At 39.8% G+C, this 14,400-nt stretch overlaps 1 protein-coding gene across 1 annotated transcript in view; it reads left to right on the top strand.

Annotated features, from left to right (window-relative positions):
* Positions 1–14,400, top strand: part of rftn1b (raftlin, lipid raft linker 1b) — a 121,447-nt gene that overhangs the window by 71,325 nt on the left and 35,722 nt on the right. Inside the window, exons 5-6 of the mRNA XM_005744026.1 lie at positions 2,679–3,141; positions 11,458–11,661. Coding sequence (XP_005744083.1) covers positions 2,679–3,141; positions 11,458–11,661 — 667 coding nt within the window. The remainder of the gene's footprint in view (positions 1–2,678; positions 3,142–11,457; positions 11,662–14,400) is intronic.

The following is a 14,400-nucleotide window of genomic DNA, read 5'->3' on the forward strand; positions in this document are numbered from 1 at the left end:
CAGGTTAACAATGTGTTTCCCACGTTAGGAAAATAATGGTAATTCAGTATTCCGGTTGGTTGGCTGGTGTATCATTTGTTTGGCTCTAGTGAAACAGTGTTAGACCTACCCCCTAATGAACTGAGTAATTCTCTAGTAATAATGTGAGGTTGACTGTTTTTTTGTTTGTTTGTTTTTTTGTTTGTTTTTTTGTTTGTTTGTTTGTTTGTTTGTTTGTTTGTTTAAGTATTTCAAATGATGAGATGTAACCTGTGATCTTCTGACTTTGCGTCTGTTTACATTGTCAGGGTTTTTCTTTTATTGTGTCAGAATGTGCAGCACAGGACACTGAAGGCATTCAAACAAAAATGAAGCATTTATTCAAACTGTAAACAGAATGATAAACTAACAAAATACCCCAAACCCACAAGAGATCATAGAGCACACAGAGAAACATGAAAGCACAGTAATATAGGGGCAAGTCGATACACAGAGGACTTAATAGACAAGAGACAGGTGAGCGAAATAAGACTCAGGTGCAGACAATCAAAACAATCAGGAGGAAATAAAATGTAAGACAAACAAAAGCGATGACACAAGGAAACACAAAAACTGAAACTAATGATGAACAATCACAATAGAGCAAGGAACCAAGGACTCGCGGTACACTTGGAACAATAGTGAAACCAAACAGGAGCCAAAAGCTAAAAAAAAAATCCCCGAGATCAAATCAGTATTTGTGGTATGTTGTCTTACTGTAGGGTCTTTACCTCACAATATAAATGAGCCCTGAGGGGGCTGCTGTTGTGATTTGGTGCTAACCCCAGCAACACTGTATACACCTTAAAAGTGGTGGCAGCATGGCTTTGTACAGATTAACATTTGTGTTCAAAGCACTTGTGTTGTTAGAAAAAGACAAAGATTGTATATGCATATGAGGAGCAGAAATAAAGAGCAGCTGGACTACAACACAAAGGAGGGAAAAAGACAAATAATTGATATAAGGATGCAATGCAAGCAAATGTTTGCAGTTTGGATTTTCTAGTGAATGGAAACGACTCTTTTTTCACTCTTTTTGACATTATTTGTGCATGCATTGCTTTGGCTCTGCTGTTGTTGTGTGAACGCACTGTTTGTGACTCTCATTTTGTCATTTATCTTTGTGGTTATCTGCAGTCTTAACAAAAGTCCCGATGCTGGTGGTCTATTGTCAAGATGTCTCTTGAGAAAGAAATCTAATCTGAATGGTTCTACATTGTCAAGCAAGGGGTTTAATGAAATGATGATGATAACAATAATAATGGCACCAAAAATAAATTCAATCATTACAGCCTGCTGTTTGAATCTACTGTTCTATCAACTGCACCAACATTATACAGTCAGAGCCATTCATTTCTCTCTTTGACTGCCTGCATTACCATTAAATGAGATACACCAGTTGCTCCCTTTTATCTCAGCAATTCCATTTCAACATATTGGTATGGGGAATATGATGTGGAAGCACACAGAGAGCATTCAGCTGATATTAAACAATATGGCTGGAAACAATGTGACTGTTTTCCAATTTAATTTCATAGTGAATAACCTGCAATTTGATTTTTATTTTCTTCCCTCAATGTTACTCGAGATAGAGACGGGTGCCGCCTTGGCTTGGAGAGGGGGTTGGTTGGTGGACCGGGGCAGAAATGGAGAATGGCATCATTAACATTCCCTGACAGTTAACGTTTCAATCTCGCTCTGTAGCAGAACCCCAATATTGACATAAAAGGCCAGACAACAACAAGACAGAGAAAACAATAGAGCGCTGAATCTGGGATGTGGCCCAGGTCTGAGTACAGGGTTGTGGCTGTTCCAATCTAATCAAAACTGTGATTGGAGAAGCTGCCGGAAAGGAATGAAGAGAAGTGAAGGGAAAACTAAAATTTAACAGATGCAAACAACTCCATGAAGCCGTGGAAAGAAAAAAACTATCAATTCAAGTTATCTGATTTCAAACCAACTCCTGAAGTTTAGTTTCAGCTCTCTTGGGAAAGATTTGTTTGGGGGTCTCCTTGTTCTTAATCTGGATCCTGATCACTGGATACTGTTCAAGACATTTCAAGGGCTAAAACAACTATTTTTGCCACTAATTAGTCTGCAGATAACTTAATTGATCAGCTGACTCATGTTGTAGCTTCCAAAATGTCAATAAAATTACGAGTGGACATCTTCATCTTGCATGTTAAACATTAGAATAATTAGCCTGCTGACTTAGCCTCTGGCAGCAATGGTCATTTTTCAAGGTTTCATTTCGAGTCATGACTAAAAATAAAAGTCTGATAAAATCCGATCTTCCTCAGAAGAGTTGTCTTAAGCTGATGATTATAAGATCTCATTTTGGCAGCTACTCTACATCACCAATAGTAGATAAACAGTTTCTGTGATGAGATGTAACCAAAAATTATGTCCTGTGATCACAAATACAGAGATAACTTCAGATTTGGTACCACCAGGGTTCCAGAACCTCAAAAAGATAATGTTTTATTATGATTACATATTGTTGCCTTAATAATACTGATATAAATCAGCATCTGATTTATTTTCTGTCAAATCACTGATTGTTTTTACTTGAATTTAACCAAAAATAAGGCACTGTAAACCATTTGTTGTCATCATTCTGGCTTTTAATATTTTTTCTTCATTGTCCTTGCTCCCAACAGCAGATACAGGATGCCGCTGACCAAGGGGTGATGTTTGTAGGATTTGTCCAGGAACCATACGGAGCCCCGTGTACCAGGATCAGAGAACCCGACACCCCCTCTCTGTCTCTGCACTCCAGCCCCTGCTCTGTGCTTGACTCCCTGGGAAGCTGTAGCCCCTCAAACCCCTCAAGCCCCACCAATCATGCAGAACCTCAAGCTGGACCTGACGTGGTGGAGAAGGAAGGGAATGACGAAGCCTCTGGCAAGGCTGGGGAAGAAGAACCAAGTGGGAAGAAGAATCAAAGTGAGAACACTGGGAATGAATCAGGGCCAGGGGTGGAGGAGGTCTCACCTGCAGCATCTCCTGTGTCAGAACAAAGTGAGGCACTGACAGAGGAGGATTCAGCATCTCATAATAATAACAAAGACAGCAGCACGGACACAAAGGAGAGGCCAAGATACCGGCTGCGGAGAGGTGACGGTAAGTGTTCTCCATGGTTACCGTCATGCGCTGAAGCTAAGAGGGAAAAGATGTGTTAAGGAAAAATCATGTAAATGAGGACTTCAGAGCTGTGAAAAATAAATGAATCTGGGGAAAGAGTGCAGAAATGTGATGATACGACCTGAAACCTTTTTTTTATTTTTCCACAGAGATGCAAAGATGTCTGTTTTTTTCAAGTAGTGAATTGGTTCTGACAAACTGGCGATATATATCACTACATGATGAGAACACTTTGGGAAAGCAGGGACACATGAGTACCACTTTATGGAAGTAGCATCACTGCACTCAATCATCAAGGAGAACACAAAAGACCTATTGATTAGAAGCAGTTCTAAAGGTTCTCCTCCATCAGGAGGTCAACATGTTATCTTCAAGCCCGACAGCACTGACACAACTCAGATTAACCCCTTAGCAGTCCTACAAATTTACAATTAGTCCCCTAAACCATCCAATGTACCGTGGGCGGTACGTCCGACTGCTAACAGGTTAACAGACTACAGAGGCGACTGGCTCACAAAAATGTTACCGGCAAATCAGTAGCCCTATTTTAAACAAAATATATCTGTAATAACAACTTTATATCCAAAAATCACACATAAAGTTTCAAGAGTTTTCTTGAGTAATGAGGATACAACTATCTTTTCTAAAAGGAGGTGATAGGCATTTTTAAAAATGTAATACTCACAAAGTCCTGGCATATAAAACAAAAAGCTTCAGCACAGCTGCACATCATTTTAGTCAGTTGAATAAATAAACAGTTTTGTTGTGTGAATAGACCCCTTTAACTAAATAGGACTAATTGGTCCACTGGGGGAACAATAATTAAAGGTCAAAATTTCAAAACTTCACAAAGCTTTCACACTTGACAAGACTCTTAAGTCCAAATGACACGAGACCCACCGCACAGCTATCCCTACAAATTACACAGAAAAGCCTAATGAGGGAATGATAATTAAGATAATTAAAGGTCAAAACTTCAAACTGTGAAACGCCGTAGCTGCTACTATGTTGATGTAACCCGGGCTACTTCACTATGACTCATTTCATATTGCAAATGCTAGATGAATGATATTGAAGCGTTTATCACTTCCCAGTAATTGGCTAAAAACACGTACTTTGCGGGTTCGTGTTTATTCCTGTTCACATCTAATTTCTGGCCCTATATACTTGGGAATTTACTAGAGTAGCTGTGCATGATTAACATTTCAAAATAATCTACATTATTGTTGTCCTCAATTCAAATTCTCTAGTTTTTTGTTTTAAGCATTTAACTAGACAAGTGATTAAAAAACATTCTTATTCTCAATTGAAGACACTCAAAATGTAAAGTCACTTGAGTAAATGGCTCATCCTCTCTCTGAAACAAGCCATTTAAGTTCCCTTACCCCTCTCTTTAAGCCAGCCTTCCTCTGGACAGCTGCTGCTTTCAAACACATTTGAGACTCAATTGCATCTTTGATCTTGTTTAATATGAGCATCCACCACTGTAACAGTATGTAAATGACAGAAAACACATGAAAGCATACTAGGTCTCCTTTAATCAAACTATAATTGATAACCAGCTCTGCCACATTAGTTACGGGCTAAATCCTGCTGTCACTGGGACCGACTAAACCGAAGCTTCTTTTGTCACACAGTTTCTAGTCTTAGGCTATTATCTGTCTACATGTCTGTATGGCTTCATGTTTTGATTTTATCTACCTTTTGGCTGTTTAACTGAAGAATAGCATTGTGTCGTACATCCCTCCTGAAACACTTGGCAACTGCGGAGGTGTCATTTCTTGTGATTGCCTCAATGTTACACAACAGTGTGCTGCCTTGGGATGCAATCCTCTCTATCTGTCACACAAAAAGGAGTCATCTTGTTTACGAATTCACACTCATGCTTAACCGATGAAGTAGAGTTCTGAAGTTCTGGGAGGTGCACATTTCATGACTTGACTGATGTCTTTCCAGAAAGTGAGCAAAGCACAGCTACACCTATGAGCTCCCCCTTTCCTGTATGTTGAAATCAGCACAGACATTTATAGTTTCGGCTTTATTTGAGCATTTCAGATTAACAGATGGAGACACCCACCGCTATCACCCCCTACAGTCTCTCATCCCTGCACAGAACCTATTTGTGATATGTGTCGGCGCAATGTGCAAACTGTGCATTAGACACACGTCCCAGTGGGAGTGTTAATGCATATACTGCATTTCAGTATGCACAGTATGCCGCATGTTTAGGTTCAAAGCACCTAATAAGAGGTGTTGAATAATAAATGCACTCATTGATATGGAAGATTTTGCTTTTGTCTGCATGTATTTTTATCTATATGTGTTTGCGGTAACACACACTTGGCATCGCAGCAAACCACAGCCCACTGGTCCATCTGGGCCTCCATGTAGTGCATTTTGCAGTGAGATAATCCCCCACTGCCTCGTCCTCTACCTCCCTCAGCTTCACAGCTCTCTCTCTATCCCCACCTCCATCGCCCTGAATCTCTGCGGCAACGCCAGCAGCGCCGGCGTAGCAGCCAGCCGGGGTGTTAGGGGAGCCTGCCAAGCTCCCTTGTCGCTCTTTACTAATGCCCAGTCTGCTGAGGAGGCCCAAGAGTCTCTGCTTGTGCTGGCTTGTCCATGCTAATCCTCAGATCTCGGGGTGAACGCTGTGCAAGTGTTGGCAGTGAAGATGGCAAACGTCTGTGGATTATGATTGAAAGAGGAACACCCTCCCTCAGACCAAAGCTCTGGATAGAAACTGAGCCTGTAAGTTTGAAGACTGAAATGGTTTAGTGGAAGAGCAAATGGAAAGCGTATCATGATGGCAACAGCTGAATGACAACTGTGGCTTCTGAAAGTAACTTTTGAATTCAACAGTTATTTTTTTTAAGTTATCTTTTCCTGCACTAATTAATCCTGGTCAATAAAGTACGATATGGTTATGTATGTGCATTTGAAAGCACTTAACGCAATCTGCAAGTAGATGCAGGTCTGCTGGGGTCTGAGTGATATAAATTTAGATGTTATAGAGGGTGAACAAAAAGCTCAGTGCTAACATCTGTGTACTCTCCAGTTTCCCTCATCTATAAAAGCAAAACTCCCAGGGCAACAAATGTGCATTAGTCCTTCAAGCAGACATCAAACTGATTAGAAATTGTAGCTGTCCATATTCACATCAACACTGGAGTATAATTGCAGCCTTATTTACATTGATGGGTAAAGAAGGTTTTGTTTTGTTTACATACTTTAAAATTCAATGGTGACAAAAGGTGAATGTTAAGTATTTATTGTTCTTCAGTATTTAAGGAAAATGACTTTTTACAACCTTAGCTCAAAGTCAATCTCGATGTCCTTCCCCCACTGACTTTTCTGGTTGTAAAAAAGACAATACCTATAAATGCTGTAAAACTGACAGTGATTGTGTTTTAGATAAAATAGGAGAGCAACACATGGATGCCATTTTTTTAACCAAAATTTACCCTGATCGGTGGAATCTGCTGTCAGCTGTTTAAATGCCTGAGATATCTTAAGTTAAATAAAACTACAAATGTGTACATGAAATTCTAATTCTGACACATACAAGTCTGAAATCTTCATAATGCGTACAGAAGGAGTCTTTCAGCTGCTCGGTTTTCATCACTGAGATCAGCATTATCTCTGCTCTGATGGGATCAGTGTCCAGCTTTTCCGATTTAATGATGACATGCGGAGTTGGAAAGCTGCGCTGCTAAGATCACGCCAGTGCCGCTGCCACCGACCTCGTTATTTGAACAGTAGAGCTGCCATGAGATGAGCCTTTGAAGCAGCATGCTTTCAAACTCCCAACCACATTCATGCGCTTGTTTTCTTCTTAGCTGGCCCCGTCAGCTGCAACAAAAACAGTCGAGTTAGCTGCACAAACTTTATTCTGAAAGGCCTAGTTGTTGCCTGTTGATGTAATGCGTTCATGTGATTAGGTTCAAAGGACTTAGTCATGCTCTCTGTATCTGTGTGTTTCAGAGATCGTTTATTAGGGGATTAATTACATTTTTACTGCCCAGCAGCAGAAAAAAGTGACACAGGATGTATCTGAAACATTAAGAAAAATTATGGACTAGGTGCATTTATTTGCCCATAAGGTGACTTTTCTGGCTTGAAAGTCTTGTTCTCGGCCTGAATCCAAAAAGCAAATGATAGTCCTGCTATTGTTTTTTATTGTGTGTCATTTACAGGCCACTGAGCACAAGTGCTCGGTCCTGCTGGCTTCAGGAGGAACTTGGCAGGAGATGTGTTTTAGAGATTGATGTTGGTTAGTTTCTTGAAAGATTGCTTAACCTTGTGTTCTTCCTTCAGAAAGTAACTGCTCCCATGCAGTTTACACGAGGATTACAGAGTGTGTGTGTGTGTGTGTGTGTGTGTGTGCGTGTAGTGTATTATTTTCCTTGTCGTGTAACTGGTATGTCAATGTAACTACCACAAAAGCAAGTAAATGATTATAGAATAGAATAGAATAGAATAGAATAGAATAGAATAGAATAATCCTTTAATTGTCCCACAAGGGGAAATTTGGGTGTAACAGCAGCAAGAAAGACACATATACAAACAAACAGTACACAAGACACAGAACAGAAACATACACAATTTTACATATTTACATCAAGGACAATGGTTACCAAAAACAGAGTACTGTACCGTTATTAAATTAAATAAAATTAAATACAGATAAGAGGAAAACCCTGCTTATAGTGTGAATCGGTTGATAAAATAGTGCCAAGTTACAGTGCGATGTAAACATCTATGTTTGTTGGGAGCAGTTTTGATTGTACAGTCTGACAGCTGCAGGAAGGAAGGACCTGCGGAAACGCTCCTTCATGCATCGAGGATGCAGCAGTCTGCCACTGAAGGAGATCTGCAGTTCAGCAACATTTACATGCATGGGGTGGGAGACTCTGTCCACCAGAGATGTTATTTTGGCCAGAGTCCTTCTGTCTCCCACCACCATGCACTGGGTCCAGGGTGCATCCCAGAACAGAGCTGGCCTTCCTGATGAGTTTATCCAACCTCTTCCTCTCAGCTGCCAATAAACTGCTGCTCCAACAAACAACACAGTAAAGAATGACAGATGCCACCACAGAGTCATAGAAGGTCTTTAAAAGCGCTCCCTGGACTCCAAATGACCTCTGCCGCCTCAGCAGGTAGAGTCTGCTCTGACCCTTCCTGTAAAGAGCATCTGTGTTGAGTCCACTATCTCAATGTCCACTCCCTGGATGTTCACCAGTGTCAGTGTGGTGGGTCTGCGTCTCTGGAAATCCACCACCAACTCCTTGGTTTTCCAGTCAGAAATTATACGTTTCTGACTGGCATTTAAAATAAAATTTGCCTAGTGCATCAGCCATATTCACAATCTTTATGATGCACTGTAGCAATATAACTAACTATAACTAAAAGTAAAAGCCTCATGCAACAATGATGCTTTGAATGCTTTGTCATGGGTGTAACTGCCACGTGTCTCCACATAATGGTTTCTGAAAAACTCAAGAATCCCAGATGAAAGCCTGGATTCCAGTTTGAGCTACTGTCATCCACCATGATGGACATCTGAAGTCAGTGTTCTTATGTTATATTCTGGTACATTATTCCCTGCTGTGTCCTGCTAAATAGGCCAGGCTCTTAATTCTGTGTGGTTTTTGTGTATTTCCACTGAATAGAGCACTGCTTAAAAAGACTCTTAGAGGCTCAGAAAATGAGGTCCCTACCGTTCTGCCTGAATTATGGTAGCCTTGAAGCCATAATTGTAGCATACTTAGACAGTAATAAACTATAATGCATTTAAAAAAAAAACAGTTATTACACAGAAAATGACTAATACTGTGAGACAGACAGACTGGCTCTTATATTATGTCAAGCTGTTATAAATGACACATGTAACTACTTTCTACAACACTGCCATCAACAGAAATGAAGTAATCTGTGTTGAATATGGTTTTAATGTTAGTTATCTAATTATGCTGTGGTTACAAAAATTTAGAGCAGTAACCCAAAGCGATTTTAAATCACTAAGTTATATGACAGAATGTTTCATTCATTCAATTTTTCAAATCTTCATGGCCTGCCTGAAGCTCACAGAGATACAGAAAGAATTGATGGGTCAAACTACAGTGATGCACCATCTCAGGCTCGTGCACATAAACTGTAAAGCAGTTAATCCCATGCAGCCCTCCACAAAACCATTCACACTAAGAAATTGTGTTGTTTTGGCAAATCAGAGGTGTGCTGAATGGGAAGTCACTTTGTGGTCACATGTTGTCCAAGATTTCTTTGCCATATTGTCCTCGTTGTAGCACGGGTAACATGAGGGGAGGGTGTGTGAGTGCACTGCTGCTGATTTGACTTTTCTCAGGAGTGACAAATGACAAGATTTAGAGAATTTGGTGGCCAGCTGTCAGATCAGTCAGAGGAGCCAGACAAGAAATGGTTATAAATTATTCATTCTTCCTGGGTGTCTGTCGGACGGATGGACAGACAGAAGAACCAAAGCAACTGAGCCATGACTCCCCCCTACCGCCATCATCCCACCCCAAGTGCGTGTGTGGCTGGGTGGGTGGCACTGCCGCACATTCTGCTCATCCATCTGGTTCACTTGGGGAATGACAGCGTGATATTTGCATTGGAAAGAAAGGGGAAAATGTTACCAGGCTAGATTTGAAATGCTTTCGGCCCGATTCGAACCCCCGCTCACATCTCATGTTCTGTGTTTTTTTCAAAGCTAAGCAGAGCAAATATTTCACTCACGCACATCACAACAAATAAGGCTCTTTACACTTTGATTTAGTATGATATGAGCAAGGAGCAGTGACATACGTACTGTGGGCAAATTTCCAAGCCTGTTTCTCTCTCCAGAGGCCCACTGCATTATGCATATTTCTGCTTGATGTAAACAACAGCTAGCTGCAGCGCTTTTAATGCATTATTCAAGGTTATACTATGAATTAACTTGGTTACAATGAAACGCTCCCTTTTAAGTTCTGCATCAGCAGAGTTACATCACTTTTGGAAAACATTAAAAAGAAGAGGAGGATAAATTGTAGCTTTAAAATGCTTTTGATTCAACTCACGTTTGTTTTTGGAGAAGCAGCATCCTTGGAAAAGATTTCCAGCGTATTTGTGAGTCCAGCTTGGGGCATCATAAATCTCTGCTTGTATTACTTTCTCATTTCTCGTCTATTTCGCACCTGTCAGGTGGAGCCTTTGTTCCAGATATGGTAATGTTTACATTTTATACCACAGTGTTTTGCATACAGATTTATTCTACACACCGGGTCGCAGGACAACACAAATCTAACACAAAACAATGCAGAAAGAAACATGCACATTTTCCTGAAAAATACTATTTTCACACAAGTTATGTATCAGATTCTTAAAATCTTCTTGACCACCACAAAATGAATGTAACTTTAACTTTTACTTTTATGTGAACTCCAGTTTTGTTGTTGCTTACGGTCATAATCTTGGCTTGTTGAAACAAAAGTAGCGCCAAAAAAAGGCCTTAAAATTTTAATTGTTGACAATTCAGGCTGATGTTTATTGAAAAGTCTTTTTGATTCAATGTGACACATCAGTGCTGGCTCATTTTTTGAGCTCAGCTTTTGTATTTTATCTTTTTAAAGACCAACGCAAACCCTCCCCTCTACTGTATTGTTTATTTAGTAATAGACAGCTTCATGTGGAGAAGTTTCATCTTTTCAGTCTCACATTTTTTCCCCAGGAAATGAAAATAAACTTGCTGAAAAACATGAAAGCACACAAATTGTTATTTGCCGTTGATGGCTGGTGACCATGAACACTGGAGCCAGCTTTTCTTGGCCAAGAAGCTTGTTGACTGTCCACGCATTGGCAGAGTTTCCTTGATAGTTGTTCTCATAGGAAATAAATGTACTTCCAATTTATTTTAACTGTTTTTTTTTTTAGTTTTGAAAAGTCTCAGGAAATAGAAATTTTCCAAAGTAGTCATTAAAGATTGAGAAGAAATGCTTCATTTCTACATCCTTTTATAGCTGAATACAGCAGACAGTCCTTTGCTTTACAGCTGTTTCTCAGGCAGCCATTTACGCAGATATTTCGTATAACTTCTGGCAGCTGAAGAGAAGGAAAGTCCTCCTACAGACAGTGCCAAACTACATTTTGGATTGCAGCCAATGTACAGCATTGATTCAGTAATAATACAGTAAATTCTGGGGCTTCCATAAAGGCTACATCTGTATTGTCATAAACCTTTGTGAGTTAAAACCAATAAAACTGTGACTGGTTTTGTTTTATGTCTTGCCTAAACAGGGGTCGATCTGCTGGCGCTGTACAACCACCCACCGGTCCGAGAGGGCCAGGTGAAGTACTACACTGTCAAGGTGCCTCTGCGAGTTCAAAATTGTGACGAAGGGGTCAAAGGGGTGGAGGCCAACTGGTTGGATCACATGACCCAGCACTTCAACAACGGAGCCTCGCTGGTCGATGGATATTTCCACCTGGGCAACATGAATGGTAAGCAGGCTTGACTCGCTGTTCCCGCAGCATATACATGCTTTCTAAGAAAAATTATTTTTGGAGAAAATATTCAGTGTGGGTTTTATTTTTGTTCCACACACTGTGATTTTGGGTAAACTCCACATACACACAAGCAGAATGATAGGTTTGAAATGTAAAAACACTTGAATAATGCATTCATATTCCCTTAAATATCAAAAGAGTCTTTATCGTTGCTTGGCTTCTTGGCTTCAGCAGAATAATTCTTCCACTGGCATGCTCAAAGCTATTACAGTTATTAAATATAAAAAAGTTTCTCAAATTACCCCTTTTCCTTTCACTGTATTGCCAGTAAAAATGTGAATGTCAGGCAGAAGCTCAGTTCACTTCAACCTCTATAAAATGAAAAGACTGTGACAGGTAATGATGCACCTTGCCCTGTATGGCATTAATTATGCATTAGCTAACATTTATTTTCTTCCAGAAAGCAATGAAATTATATTTGATTAACACTAGTAAATTGCTCTTGTACTTTTTCTCCTTCTGTGTCAAGAAGTGGTGCAATCATGTAGGATGGAAACTTCACATAGACGCTATGTGACAACTGCAGAAGAAATCACTATTGTGTTTGAAATTCTGACCCCAATTAAGGATTATTATTATTTTTTATAAACGTTTGATAAAAGATCACTGGCTAAACTCATAATGAGTTCACAGACAATTCTGAAGTCTTTTTGCACAGCTTTTACCTATTTTATGCCATTTTTCTGTCCTCTCTATGACACAAGCAACACAACTGTCTTTGCCAGTCTTATTATTCCAGTCACCTTCCACCAAGTTAGCTCAGTGTACTGCACAATGATATACTGTATTGTGAAAAGTATATGAGTGAATGGTACGACAATACAAAGAACTATTGACTTATGACGCAAACAATTTGGATTATCAGAAAAAAAAGTTGTGCTCTTAATCACATTAGAAATTATATCTTAAGGCAACCAGTAAGATAACCAGTAGGGAAAACTGTGCATTCCCCAACCATTCCTCAAGTGGTTGCTGGAGGTTGCTGGCTGGTTGCTAGGTGAAATTGGTTGAAAAGAGGGTGTTGCTCTAAAAGCCCCCCACATAGTTGGTTTGCCCTAGGTTGCTTTGGTTGCTAGCAGATTGCTGCAGATGCTAGCAGCTGTTCTCCATAGCCCATAACTACTACTCAACAAGTAGTTGGCAAGAGTTTTTGCAGAAAAATTGACTTGAATAATGAGTTAAATTAATTACAGTTGAGATTATCTATAAAACACAGGGAAACGGTAGCTGGGTGAAACACTGGCAAACACACTAGGATGTTGAGCCTGATTATACGTGTTTAACATTGGCATTGTAAGCATTCTACATGATTTTGTAGAATCTGTTTTTAAGTGACCAGAGTTTTGGTAACAGATCCTTCGCCCAAAGACTAAATCAGAAAACTAGCTGAAATGACGCTTATTTTCCTCATTCTATCATAATATTAGAAAAAATCTCAACGTTTAAACTCTGCATCACATTGTAACACACATTGAACTCTTTGAAATACTTTTTCTACACATGAATGAAGATGAGATACATCGTATGGCTAACATTAGCTGCTGGTCAGCACTGTGAAATGCTAGAGGCCTTGAAGTAAATTAAGACACTGCATCACTGCAGTTCCATCAGTGTGATATCTCTGACATAATCTTCATACATTTGGAAGATGTAAGTCACGAAGCTGGCATCCTCTTCTAAACTATTTCCTGTTTGGGTTTTCCTCTTCCATCAGACCCCAGCGGCTCTGTGCTTTACTCTGACACTGGAGAAAAAAGCCAGCCAGAGTAAATAAGAGTCATAATTCATTAATCTGGGAAAGTGAACGCCTCAGTAACTCTGAAACACAGATAATTAACCTGATAACAAATTAGTGCCTCCTTGCATATTTTATGTCCTGAGAATGGAGTAATGAAGTGTATTATTATGATTCAATGTTTTCTGCCTGTTAGGGTCCTCTAACATATTTTGCGTTTTTCTCGTGCTGCTAAGATATGCATCTCTTGAACAGTGAATTTACTCGTTAGGATAGAAAGCATATCAGCTGCGCGCTCTACCTTCACTGCCTCACAGCTTATGCTCAACCACTTTGGAAAACAGACAACTTTATAGAGGTGAATGCTGTACTTTTTGGATTTTGGTCTCTTGAGAGCAGCTGGCAGTATGACATCAAAGCAGCACCCCGTTTGTTGTTAGCAGCTAATTACATCAAACAGCCGTGCAGCTTAGGGCTTTAGAATTGGTATCCATTCCTGCCGTCACCATATTTAGCAACTTCTTTGAAAAGAGTTTCTGAATTCAGAACGAGACAGTCTACGTGTTGCAGGGGACCATCTCAACCTCATTAACAACGTGTAAATGTTTGACAGCAATACAATAAAGGATACGGACTGACAGATATGTGGTTGGATGGGAGGATATAGTGACAGTGACAGCCTTATTTACAGCCTCGAGACAGAGCGGCTAGGTTGTCATGTGTGTCTAATGAGTATAATTATTCTATTTTTTTAAGACTGACCTTTTGCCCTGTTTTTTTTTTTTCACTTTAATTTTGTTGTGCCGCTTTGAATTCTACATCTTTTATTACTTTAATAATACTGAGCTGGCTTAGTTTGTATTAGCTTCATTATAAAATGTCTCACTGAATCAGGAAACGACATCCAGGGTTGAAATATGGAATCAAGTTTTTTATTT

This window comes from Pundamilia nyererei, unplaced genomic scaffold, assembly GCF_000239375.1.
Source record: "Pundamilia nyererei isolate P.nyererei 1_Seehausen unplaced genomic scaffold, PunNye1.0 scaffold00138, whole genome shotgun sequence".
In the NCBI taxonomy this organism is placed as follows: domain Eukaryota; kingdom Metazoa; phylum Chordata; class Actinopteri; order Cichliformes; family Cichlidae; genus Pundamilia; species Pundamilia nyererei.